This window comes from Polypterus senegalus, chromosome 15 (genome assembly GCF_016835505.1).
Source record: "Polypterus senegalus isolate Bchr_013 chromosome 15, ASM1683550v1, whole genome shotgun sequence".
Classification (NCBI taxonomy): domain Eukaryota; kingdom Metazoa; phylum Chordata; class Cladistia; order Polypteriformes; family Polypteridae; genus Polypterus; species Polypterus senegalus.
Window position 1 is genome coordinate 1,361,623 of NC_053168.1, and position 23,384 is coordinate 1,385,006.

The following is a 23,384-nucleotide window of genomic DNA, read 5'->3' on the forward strand; positions in this document are numbered from 1 at the left end:
GGACAAGTATATGCTGCTCTCTCCAAGAGTTCCATCTTTTCATTCACTTTCTGTTGTATCCTCAAACCCTCCCTTTTTAGACAACTGTGTCTTTCCAGAAGTGTTCAACCATCAATAAATAATTTATGCGCCGTTTGTTATGCCGCGGCTTCACTATTGTGTTGTATTTTGCTCTCTCCAGAGTTCCATCTTTTCATTCACTTACTGTTGTATTCTCACACCAAACTGTTTTAGACAACCGTGTCATTCCAGAGGTGTTTAGCATTCAATAAATAATTATGCATGACATTGAGCGTGTGTCTACCCGGCGTGGGTAAGCCGTTGAACCCCATTCGGGCTGCAAACCGTGGAATTCCCACTAAGTGCGACTCATACGCTCCACTGGTTACGTCCCAACCCTTTGTTCACACCTCGCTACTACTGTGGTCGGGTGTCTTGGTGGATTATATTTAGAAAAGCAGCCAACGACTCAAGTGACGAGTTGAAGGTGGGTGGGCACATGAGCGGGCAGTGCCTACTGAACGAGAGATCAGCAGACTAGCATGACGGATGGAGCTGAATGGACGTCCTTCTCCTCTCCTCCCGTTCCAGACTCCACGCCGTGCACCCCCATCCCTCCGTCTGGCAGGAGAAGGCGTGAGGACGGTTCGCCAGTTTGTGTGTTGGTTCGTTCCGTGCATTGTTACAATGTTGCTGATTTATTACCTTACCGATTTTTGAAATGTTCATTTTCTCCCTGTGCTTAAAAATCATTAAAAAAATCTTTGAAAAAAATATATTTACATACAGTTCATACGGTCTGGAATGGATTCATTGTATTTACATACAGTCCTATGGTGGAAATTACTTTAGTTCACCGCCAAATCGGTTTACAACCAGAGTTTTGGAACGAATTATGGTCGAGAGCCGAGGTTCCACTGTATTACTGTCAGAGAAAATTACAAGCAAATTACGGAAATACAAACCAGTATGACTGAGAGAGAAAATGAAAGGCACACAATCCAGTGACACATATTACAGCCACATTCAAGGTCCCTTGCCATTTAATATCGACTGTTCCTACTAATTTTTAAGCACTACTGTTCTAGCGCCCGTTATTGTAACGGGCTTAATGTCTAATACGTTATAATCAACTCCTGACTTATCTGTGCGTATATACGGTATTCAACCGCAGAGTCGCCATCTTACTTCAGGCTGCCCCCCAAGCGCACGTGTGTGATCCTGTCTTAAGTGCATGCCTTTAAAATTCTGCATCTTTAACTTTGAGTGTTCAGGCTTATTGTAACAAAATGTCACAAAGTTTCACATCTCTTCATCTAGAAAACCAATTACGCCTCAAGAAGCAGGCTTTGCGGCCTGCACAAAATGCCAAGCTTATACAGTATTTCATATGAACAGGAAGGAGGAAAGCCATTGAAACGCTGGCTCCAAAAGCCAAGAACAATGATTCTTTATATTTAAAGAGATTATTCAAGCGAAACAGTCGTCATTTTCTATCTTTTAAGAGTAAAACGTGCAGTTTCTTATGGGAGCTTTGAAAAAAATCATGACATAAAAACAATTCAGCCTCTTTTGGATCGATCATCAGAACATCGAAAACTGACGACGCAACCGGTAGAGAAGTGAGCTGTGGGAAGAACTGACAAACCCAAGAATCAGCCAGGCAGTTAGGGGGCAGTCACAGAGAGGGTAGGGGCACGGACTAAATATCAGATTGAAAGACAGCCTGTGGTGTCTCCTGTACAGAGTTTGGTGGAGATGATAGGTTCAGTGGTGTGGACCTGCATGCATACCAGACAAACACATATGTTAGAATCGCCACCATGCCAGGTATCATGGGGGGCAGCAGTTTAGGTTGTTCAAAAGGGAGACCCTTCAGGTGTGCTTTAGTGACCAAGAGACTCCTATCGGAAAGCCAGTGATGGCGTGATTGGACTGACAGACTCATCTAACCGAACCGGGTGAGGATCGTGATGACCAGGTCGTAGGTCACGGTCTCCTGTCCAGTAAGAGTGGCTTGCTGCCGGTGAGGAGGCCACAGCTACTCCAGGTGGGTGATTCCAACATGAGTGAGATGGACCAGTGGAGTACCAGGGACATTGGCAGTGCTGTGGGTGTTTTGCCAAGTGGTGGGACTTAAAGGTCGAGGGGGGGCTGTTGATTTACTCAATGCCAGTTCTCAACTATGGTCATGAGGTTTGGGAAGTGGCCAAAAGAAAGTGAGATTTTGGGTTTAAGTGGCCAAACTTGGGTTCCTTCTCTGGGCTGCTAGTCTTTTTATTTATTACAGGGAAAGGGTCTTGGCAAGCCAGGAGATATTTTAGAGAAAAGCCACCAGTGTTCTAGATCAGAAACCATCCAGCTGAAGTGCCAGTGTGTGTTTCTCTGGTATCATGTGACCCCTGCCCGACTGACTACTGGGCAGCTCACCTCACAACCTGTCTTAATGACCTTCATGTTTCATTCCTCCAGGTCAACAACAAGCTAACTGGCGAGGAATTGTCAGCATACACCTTCACCCCCGAAGCTATTTATGGTGCCGCCTTTGTGTCAATCCTTCCAAATCATCGACTCCTACATGGCAACAACCCTTTGAAAGAGGCTCTGCGAAAGGAATATTCAGCAGGAAAAGGTAAAGTGTTGACATTGTGAATCACTGGCATGGCTGGGAAATGCAAGGCTGTGTGAGCGTCAGTGCCAACGCCCCCTAGTGGCTGACAGAGAAGTAGCTCTTGTGCACAGCAGGGCACCCCTAGTGGCTAATTTGGGGGGAGATTTCATTGGTATAAGGATGCATTACTGGGGTCGCAGGTATGGTGACTCAATTTGTAGAAAAAAGAATATTTACATGCAAAATAATACCAGAAGAGGACCCCATTTAAAGGAATGAATGGGGCACACTACGTGACGGACATAAAAGCAGGAAGCCCGTCATCAGAAACAAACATTAAACTAATGGATCCATCCTGCTAGCCAGTTGTCAAATGTGCCACCTGGCACTGGTGTTTCTGTTTTCATGCATTCATTTCAGGTGTGATTCCCATTGACCTTAAATCAAGCAGCATTTAGTCACATCAGCTGGGGGGCCGGCCATGGGTTTAAGTGAATGTGCCAGCGACGAGGCCCCTGTGCAGACTGTGCTAGTGTCGTCATTCTGAAATTGTATTTATTGCGTGGCGTTTGCATGTCCTGCCCGTGTCTGCTCGGGTTTCCTCCCACAGTCCAAAGACATGCAGGTGAGGTGCATTGGTGGTCCTAAATTGTCCCAAGTGTGTACTTGGTGTGTGTGTGTGGGTCCTGCGGTGGGCTGGTGCCCTGCCCGGGGTTTGTTCCTGCCTTGTGCCCTGTGCTGGCTGGGATTGGCTCCAGCAGACCCCCGTGACTGTGTGTTAGGATATGGCGGGTTGGATAATGGATGGATGGATGGATAGTTATTTGGCTGACGCTTTTATCCAAGGTAACTTATAACATTTGAGACACAGTTGGTTCCATTTCTTTTGTTTTTCCACTTGAAGTGACTTGCTCAGGGTCATATAGTGTCAGTAGCGGGATTTGAACCCACGACCTCGGGGTTGGACGTCCACAGCATTACCCACTGCGGCCAAATTTTGAAACAATATCAATAGTCGTTTTCTGTAGTATGGATTCTATCCGCTTCCTACTTTGGCCTGTGAGTTCTCACTTCTAGACCACAGTGCACACTCACTCACACACACTCACTCACACACACACACACTCACTCACTCACACACACACACACACTCACACACACAGGGCCCGCTCCCAGCCTCCTGTCACTCACTACTCTGCCGTTCACAGTTAGCTTTTGACTTTCAGCAGAGGACAGCGTTGTCAGATCCTGGAGGGCCGCAGGTTTTTGTTGAGCCACTTTCTTAATTAGTAACCAATTACTGCTGCTGATTTCACTTAATTATAATTGACATCTTTTAATTGTTTTTTTTTTTTTTTTCCTTAATCAGCAGCAAACCAAAAAAGAGATGCAAAGCCAGCCAACAAGGCACCAGCTAACTCAAGGGGCTCAAACAGTCCTGTAGGGCCACCATTGTCATTCCAGTTCAGCTGTTAACATTTTCCAGTTCCACGGCTCTCTGTGCCTCTCACTGCCACCCCAGTTGTTTCCAGAATGAATTTTTTAAGCTCACCATCCAAATGCTCTCTGAAGATCCGTATTGTGCACCGGACCGCAGTTAGCCTGGTCACTCAGTGGCTTGCTTGTATCTCATTATTGTTTGATGATTGTTAAATATAAAAATGAAACAATTAAAAGGCAACTCAATCACAACGACACAATAGTAGCAGTAATGGGCCAACTAATAGCTGAATCAGGAACCGAGTTTGAGACCCCTGATTCAGAACAAACAAACCTACATTTTGGCTGTCTGATAAGCTGAAATGTTGATAATAAAAATAAGTATATTGGAATAATGTACAAATGAGAACATAAAGACCTGAGAAGAAATAATAATTTAAAATTAACAAAATAAAACGTAAAATACATATAACTTCAACCGGATTCATGACAGTAATCTTTATAAACTGAAACATTTATTAACAAACATAGAACAGAGCAAAACTTCTCAAAAGCGTAAAAACGATGTGCCTTAAAAGGCAGATGAGTCCCCAAACAAAGAGCAGAAATCATCAGAAAAGCCAGAAAATCACACAAAAACAGTAACCAGACAGACAGACAGACAGACAGACAGACAGACAGACAGACAGACAGACGAATGTCACGACTTCACACCTCAGTGCACCGTTGCTGACTCCTTTACTGTGGGCTAGAGGGAGGAGCCAGCACTGGTGATGTCCTGCTGACCACACCCCCTGGGGCTCCACCCACATAGAACAACAAATGGAGGCCCATTTAAAAAGACAGAACATCATTACAAACATAACAGAAAATGCAATATACAATATGAAAAGTAATAAATCTAAAATAGCAAGTTAATACAAGCCAGAAGCGTAAAGTGGAGCATCATATGATATCATTAGTCTTGACTTTCAGAAAGCATTTGATAAGGAGCCACACGAGAGGTTTGGCATCAAACTAAAAGAAGTGGGAGTTCAGGGGACGGCAAGTAGATGGGAGCAAAATTGGCTAAAAGACTGGAAGCAGAGGGGTCAGTGCTGGGACTGCTGCTATCTTTAATATACAGTCTAGAAATGATTTGGACAGGAATATAAATAACAAGCTGGTTAAGTGTGCTCGATGGATTGGTTGATAATCCTGAGTCCATTGAGTCTTTACAGAGGACAACTTGGACAGCAGACAGGCCTGGGCTGATTTGTGGCAGATGAAATTTAATGTCAGTAAATGTAAAGAATAAATGTGAGGTTTAAATACCCAATGGGAGGTCTGAAAATCAGAAGTCCACCTTATGAGAAGGACTTTGGAGTCGTAGTGCACTTAAAAGTCTAAGCTGGCAGCCAGTGTTCAGAAGCCATGAAGAAGGCTAACAGACTGTCCGGTCATATAGCGCCTTGATGTGTGCAGTACAAGTCACAGGAGGTTCTGCTCAGGCTTTATAACTCACTGGTGAGGCCTCATCTGGAGTACGGGGGGCACTTTTGGGCCCACCAGAGATAGCAGAACTAGAAAAAGTCCAGAGAAGAGCAACTAGGCTGAGTACAGAGCTGCAGGGGATGAGATTAACGGAGCTGAGCCTATACAGGAGATGAAGAGGAGACCTGACTGAAGTGTTTAAAATTATGAAGGGAATCAGTGCAGTGGATCAAGACGGTGACTTCATAATGAGATCATCAAGAACACAGAGACACCGTTGGAAACTTGTGAAGGTCAATTTCACACAAACATTAGGAAGTCTGTCTTCACCCAGAGAACCACAGACATGGAATAAGCGACCGAGTTGTGTGATGGACGGCAGGACTTTAGGGATCTTGAAAACCCGACTTGATGTTATTTTAGAAGAATGAAGTGGGTTGGAGTGGTGAGCTTTGTTGGGCTGAGTGTCCTGTTCTCGTCCAGATCGTTCCCCCGTCTCTTAACACGACAACACAGTTTGGTGTGCGTCCCTCAGCCGACTGCCTCACACCCACTGGTATCAAATATTGATGCCTTTTCAAAGTCCTGCACTGAAGTGAGGAATTTCAGTGTCATGACAGCCCTGGGCTGCGCTGAGCAGCCAGCAGTAATAATAGAAAGTCTATGATGAATTACAGTGAAAATGGGACAGCAAAAGTCAAGACACTAATAACTAAGGCTTAATATGCATAGCAGTAATGACGCAGCAGTAAGTCAAGAACAGGGAATTAAAGACATAATCAGGGTCAAAGTGTTAGACTTTAATCATAGTCAAAAATATAACCATAACTCATAAATGATTTTTGGGGTTGAATCCACGGACTTAGATGAAGTGTCACAGCATAAAGACGACTTACGCTTTGTTAAATACGGTTGCACTGAAGTGTCCCCTTGACATCTGGCCAATGCATCATAGCAGCGACACCCATAAGAAAGAATAAAATGGAATTGTGGGTAAGCGTAATTCATTTTGAAGACCAGTAGAAATAACACAGAATTAAAAAAAAAAAAAAGAAACAAATTCTTTGCGTTTTAAAAGCCCAGGTTTACGCACGTAGTTTTTATGTAAAGCCCACGATGCAGCCTGGAAAAAATGAAGTACGCCATCAGATCATTGGAGCACCCCAGGAAACACCAGGTCACCCTGAGCGAGCCCCCCTGCCAGGGAGAGACCTGCGCTGCTCCTATAACCCACTGTGAAAGTGAAAGATGCCATTTTATAACATTTAAAATACATTCTTGTCACTCGAATACAAATGAAAGGAAGTCAAAAATACGCGTGCTGTTGTGGAACATGACTTGTTCAGTCTAGAAATGTGTTCCCGGGGATGAATTATTAGTTGTTCATTAAATTAACCGCATGCACTTCATTCTTGTGAATATTCCAAATGCTGCTACACCGATTATGGTGAAAGGGAAGTTGTCCCTTTGAGTCGTTTCGGTGACATTTTCTTAAGAATGGTGTCTTTTCTTTTCTTTTCTTTCTTTCTTTTTTTTTTTGCCATCTGGTGTTACTCGAGGACAAAAATCCGAGAGGCTGCCTGGTGCGGATTATGAATTTCATTTGTCTGGGATTTGCCTCGATAGGACTAAAGAGAGAAATCGGATTTGGGGGGTCGGCTGTGATGTCTGAGTGTAATCTAATTTTCTCTTACGTAATGAACATGTTGAACATGGCCACAATTCAATCTGTCATCCTCCCACAGTGGTGTGTAGGATTTAATTAATTATGTGCGAATCCCAAAGCCTTTCCTTACAACAATGCCTGCTATGCGGCATACCTGCTGTGATGATGAATCTGTGGACGACATGCAGACCGTATTCTGGTTAGGGACGGGAGTAACTAATCCCACCTTTCAAATGGTGCCAGTGGCGGGTGGGCATTAAGGGCCGGTGGAGTGCAGCCCCACCAGGTGGTGTTCAAAATAAACCATTTAAGACAAAATAAATCCGTCATTTAATGTATTATTAAAATGTTCAGAGCAGCCCTCCGCTTTGTCTCCTTCAGCAGTTTCCCTTTCTTGTGCCGAGTGTCATTTGTGCCTCTCATAGTCTGTGGCATTGTCTTCATGCCGGGTGGTGCCAGCCTGTGCCCAGCTCATGACGTTGGCTCTTTTGGCCCTTCAGAGTCCTCTATACCTTCGGCTGTGAGTGTGTGCATGTGCAGCCTGAAATGGCCAGTTTAGCGAGGGGGCTTGAAGGCGAGAGCCCCTTTAGCATGAAAATGAGGGCTGCCATCCCACCATTTTTTATGCTTTCTTTTAATTGCGTCCTTTCAATTAACATTCAGGCTTTTCTAAGTCAAGGCCATGCAGCCGAAGGCAAGTGAGGAGGATCAACATGTCCAGTAGCAGTTGTACCTTTAACCTTTAGTTAGTGATAAGAAAAAAGGAAAAGAAAAGGAAGAAAACAAATCAACAAGAGGAATTCATTTGGCGCAAGACATTCTGGGGCTGCCTGGCATTCTGCTGGCTAAGATGTCAACTTTGGAAAGGCACTATATAAGTAAAATGCTATATTTTTATTATTAATCCATCCATCCATCCAGCTATATCCTAACTACAGAGTCACAGGGGTCTGCTGGAGCCAATCACAGCCAACACAAGGCAGGAAACAAACCCCAGGCAGGGTGCCAGCCCACCACAGGGCACACACACACACACACACACACCAAGCACACACAAGGGACAATTTAGAATCGCCAATGCACCTCACCTGCATGTCTTTGGACTGTGGGAGGAAACCCACGCAGACACGGGGAGAACATGCAAACTCCACGTAGCGAGGACCCGGGAAGCGAACCCGAGTCTCCTTTCTGCGAGGCAGCAGCGCTACCCACTGCGCCACCGTGCTGCCATATTATTAATGCAGGATAACTTAAATATATCAAATAGCAATTTAAAAACGGTGTTCTGCGTTTACTCTGATTCACTTTATCTGGTATTGTTTTTGTGTAAAGATCTGAAGTCATTCATTGTGACAAATGTACAAAAGCAGAGGATACGCAAAGGGGAACAAATACTGAGAGTTGGTACAAATAAGTGAAATATTGTAACGCTCCCTTTTGAGTGGGAGAGACAGAAGAAGAAGGGGCTGTCGCGTTGGGTGGGGATTCAATGGACTTGAACAGAGGGGTCTCCGTTTTTTGATCCCCCGAGCCAGGGGCACTCAGTTCAGATTTGTTAGCCATGTGTGGCTCTGCCACTTCCGACAGCTCGCGGACACGTGCGCGGCGGCGTCTCTCTCAGGTCCTGCTCGTGAATGTTGTAATATCGCAGTGAACATAACGCTTATGATGTACTATCAGATCATACATACAGAGCGCGTATACAAACTAAAACGGCATTAAGACTCGACCAATGATTGCCAAGAATGAAAGCCACTCGACACGTATGGACGTACGTCCCAATGACTCCAACAGGGGGCGCACTTCATGTGTGATTTAAACCTGTTGGGTAAATAGAAACAGAAATGGATTATACAGGAGCTGGAATACCAAGAACAAGCTGCAATTAATGAGGGACCTGCTTGTTATATAGTGCCATGCAGGTGAGTAATGGATGTCATTTTATGGACTTGCTAACTTCCTGTTTGCGATTCCTTTTTTTTTTTTGCTTACGATGAAATCTGAGCCCTTATTATTTTCTCGAGTAACTCCCAAGTCTCTGCTGTCTGGCTTGGTAGATGTCACCTGTATGTGACGTTTACATTCAAGAAGCAGAAGGTGGTAAGAGGAGGCCACGGGTACGGAGGGTGCAGCTCTCCACTTGCCCGTGTTTTAACTCTCACATCACACCGCTGAGGGCAGCCACTTGTTTTACCAGTTCCATTTTTCTCAGATTGCCTTGTTGTTTGGCGTCATGCATCAGACCTCTCCAGCTCCTCTCCCGCTGCCTTTGTGCTTTTAATTGGGAATCCCACAAGGCCGTCTCTGCCGGCTGCTGCCTCCTGACACAAGTGTTGCATTAATGATGATGAGGTAGGGCAGGTCACAGCAGACTAAGGACGTGTGCCTTGTTTGTCATCTGCAGATATCCTGACCTCGGTGACCGCAGTGAACCCACTGACTGGCATGGAGATTCCTGTTGTCATCAGCTCTAAGCTCGAGTTTCCTGGGCACCTGGACACCATGATTGGTACGTAGTCTATAAATACTCTTCCTTTTTTATTTGCAGTTTCCACAAATCATCATCGTCTGCATCATCTTATGCGGTCCTATGGTGCCCCTTATTGGTGATCCTCAGAATAGTCTAAAGAGAGGAGAAATGACACGAAACTGTAAATAGCCATCTGCCCCAGTCGGGCATAAAAAGGGTGGGCAGCTCGAGTCGTGGCGTCCCACAGTGGCGTCTGATGTCCACTTAGTGTTTTGACAGGAAGGCAAAGGCAGAGAAAAGGGGCAGTGACTGGGCAACTGTTGAACAAACCAGTAAGACAGCATCACATGATCACCAAAAGTCTAATTGCTAATCTAATCCAAAAGTCTTTAAATGAGGCAAAAAAATCTTTTAATCTGAAACCCCAACACAAGCACACGCGTTAAGAATTGTGTGGCTGAATCCCCAGTCTTGGACACTGGCTGACTGCACCGGTGATGTCATTATATGTGACTTCCAAGGCCACGCCCCCTAGTGACAGGGCACTGCATCATAGCAACCATTATAATAGTGGTACCCCACTTTAACCCGGCTATACTCGGTTCCCAGTGCAATTTGCCAGCTCACCGCAGCTGATCAGTTTGTGCCGCACATTCGTTGAGCAGCCAGTTCATGACCACTGCCACCCCCTGGGACTGAGCCGATCCACTAGACTGGCATGCCAGCCTCAGTGTTGGCCTCTTTGTGCTCGCGTGCTGCCAGTTCAAGCACAGTTGGCTCGGTGATGTGCTGAATGTCATCAATGGTGTCAGTTTCACCTTGTATATATCATAACAGCTTGTTCCAGTAGCTTTCTTAATAGTATTTACAGTTCATTGGCAGTGTGCACAATGATCATTTGTTGCAGTAATTGTGATGCTCTTTGCGTTCCGTTAAAATTTCACTTTTTTTTGGCAAATTGTGACGTTTCCTTAAAAAGTGCAGCAAAATAGTATTTAGCATCCAGGGGGTGCATTAACCTGCCCCCCCAGTATGTGGCAGTTCAAGGGTTAAAAAAAATGGTGGTGTGGAAAATTTGATCTCGTTTTTGTGAAGGACTCTTCACCAAGTACAGGGAGGAGCCGAGTGACACGTTCAGAGGTGGAATACGATTAGAAACGTCACAAATGACTGACTGACTGCATAAATATAAAGATAGAGATAGAGATCAATCAATCAATCAATCAACATTTATTTATAGAGCACATATTCATACAAAAAAATGTCGCTCAAAGTGCTTTACAAAATGAATAGAAAAATAGAAGACACAATAAAAAATAAACATAAGTCAACATTAATTAACATAGAATAAGTAAGGTGGTCCGATGGCCAGGGTGGACAGAAAAAACAAAAAAAAAAAACTCCAAAGCTGGAGTAAAAAAAATAAAATCTGCAGGGATTCCAGACCACGAGACCACCAGTCCAGTCCCCTCTGGTCAATCTACCTAACATAAGTCAGACAGTCCTCTTTGGATTTAGGGTTTTCATGGAAGGACCTGATGATGATGGTCACGTAGACTTCTGACTTTCAGTCCATCAATGTTGAGATGAGCTCACCAGTGCCAAACCGGATGACCTGAATGGACCCTGACTGTCCACGAGGAATTTTCATTTTTTCCCGACTGTTGCTTGGTCTTTTCAATACAATACAATACAACTTATTTTTTGTGTAGTGCTCTTCACTGAGTGCCGGCGCCGAGTGCTGTGAACGATTGTGATGTAAAATACAAGTGCAGATGATACCGATTACTAAAATCAGAACTGCTACACCTATAAAGCATATAAAGAACAAGGGAAAAAACTGATTTAAACATAAATGGAAACCAGCAATATCAGTCCATGAGCATGTCCTGTTGACCACAGTGGAGATTAAAACTGTGCAAGAGAAAGTCAAAGTCACAGTGACGATCCTGGAGACCTGCCTGCTGCTGGGTTTTCTGCAGGGGGGTCTGTGCTGGCCGTCCAGCTTGATGAGAGGGTCTTTCCATCTGATGTCTGCTTTCTGCAGATGACTTTTCTGTATGCATTAGAGCCAGCAAGTGTCACATCCAGATACCGAGAAGAGAAACACACTAGAGGAGGTTCAGTAACAGTCTCAAGATATTGTGACACGTCTGTTTATGTGCAAATGACTAACAAACAGAAACGCAGTGTGCACAGCTGGTCCGCAGCTCCAGTCAGGGTATGCCAGGCTAAAATGGTGAGTAAAAGCGGAAACTGAAGGGGCATCTCTTATAGAAGCAGACAGCTTCAGGGCCCTCTAACTAAAAGCTCGACCTCCCTCTGTTATTTAATTAATCCTCAGAATCATAAGCAGGCTGGCATCTTGAGATCACAGTGTGTGGTCAGGTTTGTAAGTAGTGAGTAGTTGAGATAACTAAGCGGGGCTTTGGCCATTTGAAGCTTTATATGTAAGAAGGAGGATTTGGAAATCAGCCCTAAGCTTTACCACAGGTACTGTATGTGTTCATACTTTGTAGTTCTTGTAATGATTCTTACAGCAGCATTTTGAATGAGCTGCCAGTGAACACCGCATTGCAGTAACCAGTCCTACTAGAAATACATGCAGGAATTAATTTCTCATTATGCTGCATATTTAGAAAATGTCTTAATCTTCTCATTTTTTTAAGAAATTTTTTGAACATCATTTCCAGGATTTCAAATACCAAGGAAACCAGCGGTTATGTCTGTTTTTTTATTGTGTGTGAAAGAATTACTTCTAAACACGTCAGTTGTTTTTTCTTTGTCTGAGAGCAGTGAGCCAGTAGTGCCCCAAATTCCTAAATGACCAGCACTGTGACATCTTCCTTATAAATGACTGTGCCCTTCAGGGGGCGCTCCTGCCATCCAAACCCCACACAGCCAGGTACAGGACACAGGTTTGGGCACACACTTTCATTTTTCTCTTTTTTTTTAAGCACACCAAGCACAGTTCTCTTTGTCTTTTTCTTCCTTTCTCTCTGCCTTCACTCCTCCTCCAGAAAGCTTTGTCCTCTTCTACCTGACTCTGGCTCAGAGAATAGTGGTGTGTGGCTCCTTTTCTAGGACACCCGGAAGCACTCCAGGTGTCCAACGACCTCCTTCCGGCAGAAGTGTTGTCAAACAAGACTCAGCAGTTCCTGCAGCACCCCCTGGCAGCGCCAACAGAACCCAGCTGGGTTACTCCAAACTCTAATTCCCAAGGAGCCCTGTGGGAGTCCAAGGCACCGCTGCCTCCTAGTGCTCCGGGGGAGGTAATGCCCTCTAAATCAGCTCTCTCCCCCAGTCCTGTCATTGTCGGGGCGTCCTGGCCTGGTAAGGGCCCCAGCCGTTTGCCACACCACTGCCCCTATGCTGTATGTGTGTGTGGATATAAAAATACAAATGTGCTCCATGCTGTACACACGCAATTCCCAGTTTATTAGTGATGGATGAAGGAACACCATCTCCAGCCTAACCTGGCAAACCTTCTTATCTGTCAATTCAGCCCCCCACCTCTGCTCATCTGTCATTGTCACCAACACCCCTGAAGTCAGTACATAATGTTGAGGTGTTGATGGATGACCAGCTGTCCTTCAGGGAGCGTGTTGCTGTGGTCTCCCGGCCTTGCAGATTCTCTGTACACAACGTCACCAGGTCAGCCCATCTCAGACAGAGTATGCAGCACAACTCCCGGTCCAGACTTTGGTCTCGTCACGTCTGGACTGCTGCAACTGTCTCAGGTAGGACCACTGGCATGTCAATGTCAATTTATTTAAAACAACATAGGAATGCTTCACGATAATAGAATAAAAGAAAACAAACAAATAACATAAATAGAACTAAAATATATGAACATAAATAAAATAAATAGAAGTCATGTTATATAATCACAATGAGGAATCCATCAGTCACCAAGCCACTGCAGTTGACTCAAATTGTAGCAGCAATTGTGGGGTTCAGTCAGCCCAGGTGGACACGAGTCTCCCCTCTTTTCAGATCACTACATCGGCTCCCTGTTGTAGCGTGTGTTAAGTTTGCACCTTTTTACCTTGAGACACTCGGTGAAGCCTTCATTCTTCTTCATGCCCCATCCATGCCATCAGGTGATGCCACCTCTACATGGCATCAGATCTCAGTGCAGACTCGTCCTGTGGAGTACCTCGCGGGTGGAACAAGCTGTGTGCCTCCATTCGGAACTCAGACTCCCTTAATGAGTTTAAGAAGCGGATTTCTCTCTGATTGCCGACAGCCTTGTTAGGTTTTGTCCTCCACAACGCATAACGAGCTTGCATTTCGTTCTGAGCTCTTCACCTGTGATGATCAATTTTATCACCTTGTCCTGTCACCTTGTTCCTAAGCAGTCCCCAGACTGACGTTTACTTGATTACATTGAAGTCTTTTGTAAGTCACTTTGAGTAAAAGTGTTTGCTAAGTAAAGAAACATAAATGTGATTAAGAACACCACCCACCTTCACACAAGTTCTCCATTTCAGTACGTCGCACATCACTTGGTAGCCGTGTGGTACAAAACGGGCACTCCAGCGTTTCTGGGTATGGTGTCCATTGTGCAGAATGCAGAGATTTCACCTTTGCAGTGCGCCATTGCTTTAGCTGCACGGGTATGTGGTGCTGAGCTGTAGACTTGGCAGTAGAGACTGCAGACGAGGTCAGCATTTGGAATATTAGTCCTTGGTGCTGAGCTGGCGAGTACTAAGCACGGGTGGAGAATTCAGTTGATGTTTGCATTTGCGGTGTGCCATCCTTACAGCATCTCTCGGCGGTGCTGAGCTGCAGAGTGAGCAGCAGAGACGTCTGAAGGATGCGTGGCATCTCAGTATCTGTCGGTGGTTCTGACTTGTGTAGAAAGTGGCAGAGAATACAGAAGAAGACGTCTGCATTTACAGGGGTGACATCACAGGATCTGTCTGTGGAGCTGAGCTCTAAGGTACTTGGCAGAGAGCTCAAGACATGTCTGCATTTCAAGGGTGCCATTGTTGGCTTACGGAGTCACTGTTACTTTATCTGTCCACCGTGCTGACCTGATGTTGTTCGTGTTCCTCATTTCATTGATGTTTTTGGCAGCACTGGTCCAAGTGATAGGCCAAGGTCTTCTGTTGGTACCTTGAGATGCTGAAATCTGTGCGCCTCCCTCAAAATCAAAAAAGTGCCGCGCTTTACTTTTAAATGCAAAAGGGAAGGCTGACCTGGCTGTGTATTGTGAAGAGTCTAAGGCCCCTCATCACTGATCTGCACGCAGGCCTCTTGACGTGGCACACCTCTGCTGCCCTGACTCTTTCTGTCAGGTCCTGTCCTACTGTAATCCCCTTATTTAAAAGTTCATAGGTGACGGGCAGATTGGTGTAACAACTAAAACACAGACAAGTAGTCAGTCACTGAACAACATGTTCTCAGATTTCATTCTGTAAGCCCTGCGTTGTCTACTGAAGGCTGCTTTACACCGTTATGTCTGTTTGTCTTCACGTCCTCCAGCCCTGTAGCACTCACCCCAGTTCCTCACAAGTCAGCATTCACAACACCTAAACGTCTTTTTTCTTTTTAGCTTCTGTCCACTTTGCCTCCATTTTTGTAACCCAGCTCTTTCAGCACAGACTCATTGGAGGAAGGAGCCTCACCCAAAAACAGTGGGCACCAGGCAGGAACCAGTCCATCAAAAACCAAGCACCCGCACTCATTCACACCAGGTCAATTCAGGGGCGACATGCATCTTTGGGGTGTGAGAGAAAATGCAATTCTAGGGAGATATTGGGAGACCCTGTAGACAAAGGCTGGATGTTAGCTGCGGGCACCTGGAGATGTCTAGACAGACAGAACTTTATTTGTTTCAGGGTGAAATTGGGCTTTTTACAGAAGCTCTTTAAATAAATCAATATGTAAGTAGTGTTGTGTGAGAAGAAAGACTCTCCAGACATTATAAAGGTTTGGGGCAGCCACCTGCATGTTATATCCTGGCTGCAAAAGTCTGAAGTTACTGAACAGAGATGTTCACAAGACTCGGGTTCAAAACACAACTGAATACTTGGCGGTTTTAAGGGCTGATGGAGGAAATGATGTCATCTGTGCCGGAGCTGGAAGTGATGTCATCAGAGGTGCCGGGACCTGCCTGGCGAGATTTCCCGGAACTTGTCTGCAAGGAACCGAGAGAGACTGTCAGCACACTCCGCCACCCCCTGGTGTGGTGTAGTACTACACTTACTCGGGCCCTTTAGCTGTCTCCTACTCGCACGTGTGTGACAGCAGGTAGGCAGGTGATAATTCAGTGACGGTTGTTTGGATCGTTGGTGCTTTGCCTTGGTACAGTAATATTTCACTCTGCATTCCCTTTTGTATTATGAATGTGTAGCCTTTGTCAGAACGCCTCCAATCTCACCGATTCGCCACTCTTTATCAGGTATTGTACCATATGAGTTCTCCCCATCTTCCCTTCTACATTTATAAAATTAGGGAATTAGGTGTAGTAAAAGACAAGCAGGAGTTAAGTTACAATTTAAATAATGTACTATTAATAACATTCAGAAATAATAACAATATGCAAAGTACAGTGGAACCTCAGGTCACAAACGTCTCGGACCACTTACAACTCGGGTTACGACCAAAAAGTTTGCCAGACTTTTGCATCTGTTCACGACCACACACTCGGGTGACGAACAAGCCTGTGTCCCTTCTGGTTCGTACGCGCCGATGATTTCCGCACGTGTTCAGTCTCTCCCTGTGCAGCAATCGAGAGCGCGAGCACGAGAAAGCAGTTAAAGAATGCACCGCGCTTGTTTTTAAAGAGACTCCAAGGTTAGTTTCTCTGTTCAAGGTTTTCTCCGTGTTATTCAATGATTTTACATTTAGTTTACTATTACGCTGTGCATTCTATGGTGTAATTAACTATTTTTGTGCTTAAAAAAATATATTTACATACAGCTCGTTTCTATCGGGGAAATTACTTCGGGTCACGGCCAAATTGGGTTGCGACCAGAGTTTTGGAACGAATCACGGTCATGACCCAAGGTTCCACTGTACAATTGAATATTGGCAACCATTCAACCTGATAAATGTTGATGTGTAGTTTCAGGCGGCACACAGACTTGTTAGTTACTCGAGTTAAGACCTCACTTTGTGGTCAGCTTTCTTCAGAACAGGCCGCATGCCTGTCTCAATATGGCTGCCGAGCTGTGCTCTTCATTGTGTTGTCCTTTTCAGGTCATGGTGTGTGAGATGGTCTTTCATCAGTTTGGTAAGAGAGAGAGAGAAGGTGAGGTAAAGCCAGCAAATGTATAGGTTTTCTGTCCAACCCCTACAGCCAATAGGACGTCATGGTACTTAAAAGCATTTGTAAAATTACAAAGAGACTAAAAAGGGGTTCTTAAACCACTGCTGTTATTATCAATAATGTAACACTAATATCCCATTGCTTTGTCTAAGTTACAAATAAAGACATACAAAATATTTATCAACGTGTATGCAGAATTTCACTTCACAACAGTTGGGTAGTTCACACAAGAAGTAACGGATTTGTCAGTAAATGAGCTTTGTGTGCCTTTATTTAATGGCTGAGGCTCCTGTGCCACCCACGTGCCCAACCTCGTCTCCTTACTGGAGAGTTTGCTTTTGGAGATGCCCTTAACATTAACACAGTGGGTCGCTTGCTTTGTCCATTGACGGCTGCACTGTGTATAATTAGTTTAGTCGGATTGGGTTTGTCTAAAAAGGCAACCTCGATGAGGATCAGAGCGCATTTTATTAGGAATCGATGCAGAAATCCAGGGAATTCCAAAGGGCTCTCCTACTTTTATGTGCGACTGTACCCCTCCCCGGTCCCCCCTTCTTCCATTTATCCATTTGCTTGTCCTGGTTCATTTTTTTGTTTTTCTTGATATGCTGCCCCCAAGTGGCCGAAGTATTAAAGTGTCAGCTGTAACCTTCCTATTTCACCTGTTGAAACGGTTCAAGTGGCTTGTCATGGTGAGCAGTATGATGGGCGCTACATTGAAATATCAAGGTTTCAGTCCCCTACCTCTGCCTGTCTGGATCATTCTCTGGGTGATCCCTCGACTGGAGGTGTGCAAATACCCCGCTGTCCATTTCTGATTAGTACACCGCTAGGGTCAGTTGGTGCCATCAGTCAGCTAAACCAATAAGTTGTGTCAATCAGTTGGCAGGCAGACCTCGGCGGGAGGTCTCAATTAAAATGACACGCTTTGCCACAAACGCACGCACACACACACATACACACACACAGGTCAGCCGCTTAACCTTTTTTTTCTTTTTTAATCAGGGGGGATTAATCCTGACCTCTTGACACCGAGGCCCGGTGCCAAGCTGGATTACTTGAAATCAAAGCACATTTTCAATTAGGTCATTTGGGCCCGTCGTACTGGCGGCGTGTGGGAGGTGCTGTTTGCTTTGTGGGCGACTCACTTCATTAAAGAGCCGTTTTTATTCATCGTGAATGTTGCTGAATGGCTGTGAGCGAGCTTCTCCACTTAATGCCTCAGGCGGGGTGCTTGCTGTAATGGCCTCTTGGTTTATATTTCTAACTAGTAAAGAGGTCATTGAGTGGCATCATCTGCCCAGCTGGGATGTGAGAGCCGAGGGGCTGATCATGTTCTGCACCCCAGTAGCCGCCAGGTATAGAGTTAGGGGCATGGCGCCAGGGGAGAAGTGGACAAGATGACCCAACAAGGACTCGGGCTGGCATTCCATTGTGATCCTCCCTGTAATCCTCCCTCCTACCTGTTTTATTTGAAAACAGCGGAGTGCCTGATGGATTAAACTAACAACCTTTCTGTTCCAGGTGGGAGTGGAGTGGTCCGCAGTTGTGTACCCCCCTGATATGAGTGTTATTGGAGATATTAAAAAAGAAAAAGCCTTCAGTTGTAGAGCCTTGTTTTTATATGAACTGTCATCCAGGCAACAGAACCAGGGGTGGCGCCACTCTGCTGGCAGGAGTTATGATCCATATAGTGGGGTCATTGATAGACAAGCCCCCTGAATTTAAAAGGGTGTCAGCAGGGGGCACAAGAAGCAGCGGAGCAGAGCACCACACACCAAGTACTTTGATCAGCCGTTTCACAAGGATGCCAGTCATCTGCAGCTTATGCTAAAGCAGTGGCCTCTCTGTACGTCTGCCTGTCGTTCATATAGCGCCTTTCATATCAGTCTCTTCAGCCTGACATTCTGTCTGTTATATTGTGTCTGTCTGTCTGTAGTGCACTCGGAGCTTATCTGTTACACACTCGCCTCCATATCTGTCCAGTCTAATATAGCGCCTCATCTGTCTCACTACTTATCTCTTATTTAGTGTCCTAAAATAATGCGGTGCCTTCTCTGTATGGTCCTCTATTATGTAGTGCCTTTCATATCTTTCTTTTCTAATACAGTTTGTGTCAATAACATGTTTTTAAAATTAATTTCTATTCTATAGTGCCTTTCATATCTCTCTATTCTATTACACTTATCTATATTGTATTGAACTTTTCATATCTTTTCTAACACTTTTCTTAATTCCGTTCCAGTGTTAATTCTATAGTGCCTTTCATATCAATGTCTCTCTTTCTCTCTCCTCCAGTTTAACAGCCATTTTCTCGTATCTAATATAAAATCGCTGTCTTCATGCAAGATTAGATTTGGTTTGACGTTATCTGACCCCAAAGGGGAACTAAAATTTTATAGAAGTTCCCAATTTCAGTTCATTTTTTCTATCGTGCCTTTCATATCTGTCTACCCTAATACAGTGTCTTCTCTGTCTCTTCATTTTCTAGAGCATTTCATACCCATCTACCAATCTTTCATATACCTCGGGTCACGAATGTCTCTGAACACGTACAACTTGGGTTACAACCAAAAATGTCGTCTTGACCACACGCTCGGGTGACGAACAAGCCAGTTTCCCTTCCAGCTCGTACGCGCCGATGATTTCCGCACGTCTTCAGTCTCTCCCTGTGCATTGTTCTCGGTCAGACGTGCATGTATTCGCTGTGAACTCTTTGTGCTCTACAGTATTTCGTGTGCTTTTGCATTCATTTTGCAGTTAACTACGGCCTCTAAGCAAGTGAAGAGTGGTAGTGTTTGTGAGAAGAAAATTGAAATCGAATTAAAGAAAGAAATTATTGAAAAGTATGAGCGTGGCGTTCGTGTTACTGATCTTGCTGCCGAGTACAAGAAGTCAAAATCTACGATATAGATAGATAGATAGATAGATGGATACTTTATTAATCGATATCGAGTATTCCAAAGCAGAAAGAGGCCATTAAAGCAGCTCATGTTGCAAAAGGAGTTACAATGTTAACCAATCAGAGGCCTCAAGTGCTGGAAGAGGTGGCTGAACGAGAAGCAACTTGCAGCGGATAGCGTAAGCGAGGTGATGTTACGTGAGAAAGCCAGGAAGATTCATGGTGATTTGCTGCAAGGTTAGTTTTCTTGGTTGTTCATTTTTCCCCTGTGCTTACAGCGAGCAGTTCGTAAGGCTGTAGTGTGAACTCTTACAATGTTACTTTTCTCTGTTCAAGGTTTTCTCCGTGTTATTCAATGTTTTTACATTTAGTTTACTATTACACTGTGCATTCTATGGTATATTTAACTATTTTTGTGCTTAAAAATCTTTAAAAAAACAAATATTTATATACAGTTCATACGGTCTGGAATGGATTAATTGTGTTTACATACAATCCTATGGGGGACATTAGTTTGGGTCACGACCAGAGTTTTGGAGCGAATTACCATTAGCTGAATGACTTCCGGCCTGTCGTGACCCGAGGTTCCAGTGTAGCGCCTTTCATATCTGTCTGTTCTTTAGTGCCTTTATACTCTTTTAGTGCGCCTTTCCTTTGCCCTTCTTGCTCTTCCCCGAAGGTCTAATTTAGTGCCAAGCAGTCATATCTGTCTCCGAGATCTAGCCCCGCCCACCCCACGGCCACTCTGACATCTAGCCCCGCCCACTCCCCCACCTCTGAAGCCCCCTCCGTCCACTCCCTGTGCTTTCCATGAGTCATTTTAACACTCTACATGTTCCTTTCAGGACCCTCCCACACACATCTTGAATGGCTGTATGGGTTTTATTAGGGGGTCACCCCGTCCCCCAGGACTCCCTGTATTGGTTTTATTATACAGTATGGAGCAGGGAAATGGGAAATTTTTGGAAGTAGGTATTGTTGACCCTGGGGCGTCGTCAGCAGTTGTCTGGGACCAATGCGATCGATCTCGGTTCGAACCCCTGTGCCATTAGTTGTGAGCGCAGCAAGTGTTCACCGTGAAAGCCTTTTGTAAGAATGGCGATAGTTTGAATGCTGCACAAAGGGAATTTCACGCAGCAGTGACATTACATGGCCTCCGAGGTCCCCAGATCTCACTGTTTGTGACTGTGAGGACATCTTAAAAGCCAAGTGTACCGCAGACGTCCTGCAACCATTGCTGCCCCATTTCTGTGAAAGGCAGTGTTTACTGGCGTCACTTTCTTCTTCATGGGTGTCCTTTAAGTTACAGAAGCCGATTCATAAGCACTTCGTGACGCATCACAAGAAAAAATACATAAAATGTATGAATAACAGAAAAGGAAAAGCAAATGGAATTCAAATGTGCAAAGACGCAGCACCCCGACTTTGTATCTGCATTCAAATATCATCTCGTATTGGGACACTTGGACCTGAACTTTTGACTGCCTTTGAGAGAGGCAGCGACACCTACAGGTGACTTTTCGTCTTGCGCCCGTTACTGGCAGCAGAGCCTTGCTTAGCCCCTGAAATCAGCAGGTAATAATCAGAAGTTGTCTTCTTTTATGGTTTGCCGTGTGATTTCTTTTGTGACGGCAGCTTGTCATTGTCACCACGATGGCTTTTTTTTTTTCAGCTCCTCTCAGCCCTGGTTAGGGAAACCAAAGACTTTGAGTTGGCGTCTCTGGAGTGGTCGCCCTGTGGGAGCTTTGGAGACGTTCAGATCCTAATAACGAAAGGCTGACAGTAACAGCGTGTAGCTCTGGGACCCCCGAATACATGGAGTGGTACATCTTCACACCCACGAGCGAGCTGTGAAGTCTGCGAGCAATGCGAAGGCTCATTAATTATGATGTAGCGCCTCAGAGGATGATCGTGTTTGCGTGAATTTTGAAGAGTGGCGGTTTAGCGCCTTGCAGGTGCCATTTATTCAGATGCTGAGCTGTATTTGATTCTGAGGCCGTCCTCGGTAATTTTATGAAGCGTCTTGGGACGGTAAAGATTGACAGATTCGTCTGAAACATGAAGAGTGAGACGGGCGTAAGGATTAATGGGAAAGGCGTTATACAGAATGAATTAGGGAGCAGATGTCTGGAATTGAGATATTCAAGTTGGTAACAGCGCTATAAACGACACAAACTGAGGGAGGTGAAAATGAACAGCAGGCAGTGCATCAAGTAAAGCTCTGGTAAGAGTGAGGCGGGCAGGAGTGGGCATTAATAGGAAAGGCGCCATACGACGTTAACTAAGTAGCCAGTGAACAGTTGGCCAGTCAGCACCATTTGAAATATTCAAGGTGTACACATGGATGGTAGAGGTGCTATAAAATGCCCAGAGTGGGTGAGGTGTCTACAAGGTGGAATGGTGGGATTCCTATTCACATGTCACACACTGCACTGGGGGCCCGTGGTCGAGGGGCCGGGTGGGCCGAACGGTATTATTGACAGTCGCCTAATGAGTGATGGCCTCAAGTCAGCACCAGTTAGGAGCACAGAAAAGAGGTAAGCATGAAGAAACGGCTGTGCCATGTAAGACTGGTAGTGCAGGTGGCACAGCCTGCCCTGCCATTGACACTCTGTGTGACCCGTGTTGTTAATGCTGAAAAAGATACAGATGTGAATAACTGTAAGAGACTGTGATCTGTGGCATCGAACTGGGTAAAGGGGAGTGCCCAATGTACAGTACATGAAGCGGGCATCCACCTTACAGACCATTTACTACCTGGGGACACACCAGTGGAGAGTGCCCGCTCTTCTGGAGTTCTGTACTCAGATTGGATACACAGATATACCAATGAGTGTCAGGTGGCACCTACTGACCTTGGAAGCACCAACTTGGAGCGCGCCATATATTCTCACATCACGCACTGCACTGGGGGCCTGTGGTCGAGGGGCCGGGTGGGCCGAATGGTGTTATTGATGGTCACCTCATCAGCGATGGCCTCAAGTCAGCCCCAGTTAGGAGCACAGAAAAGCGAAAGCATGAAGAAACGGCTCACGCCGCCCTCGCTGATGTGTTTAGCGAGCCATCTTATGTTACGCCAGTCACCACTACACTAAGGCTGGTGCTTTACTGGGATAACAGTGGAGTAACACTGGCATTATGTGTAATCGTTTTGCTACTGAGTCTTAAATGGATGTGAAAGCTGCTGTATAACAGACAGAGAAGTTGAACGTGATATGTCTCCTTGTTTTCCTGTTCATCTGTATGACACCAACGGTGGGTGGTCCTCGTTCCCGGAGCGTCAGTTTGGCCAACTGGCTTTGACATGACCTTCCTGTTTTGCCAGGTATCCCAGATGCCAGCAATGACGACGCCACATTGTCCAGGAAGCTGGGGTTGGCCCACCCTCGAGTGTTCGAAACGCTGCCAGATGGAACAGAGCGTCTCATTCAGTCTGGAGAGGTCAGTAATGTTTAATGTTGATGGCTCCGTGACGTGTGCTGCCCACTTATGGCTGATGTGACCGGGCACAGTGTTTGATGTTAGCGGTTGGGGGAAGTTGAG

At 45.3% G+C, this 23,384-nt stretch overlaps 1 protein-coding gene across 2 annotated transcripts in view; it reads left to right on the forward strand.

Moving 5' to 3' along the window:
• The window catches only part of lars2 (leucyl-tRNA synthetase 2, mitochondrial), a 183,961-nt gene that overhangs the window by 110,154 nt on the left and 50,423 nt on the right, over window positions 1-23,384 (forward strand). For both annotated transcript variants that reach the window (XM_039736507.1, XM_039736508.1), the window contains 3 exons: window positions 2,473-2,632; window positions 9,595-9,699; window positions 23,167-23,282. In XM_039736507.1, coding sequence (XP_039592441.1) covers window positions 2,473-2,632; window positions 9,595-9,699; window positions 23,167-23,282 — 381 coding nt within the window. The remainder of the gene's footprint in view (window positions 1-2,472; window positions 2,633-9,594; window positions 9,700-23,166; window positions 23,283-23,384) is intronic.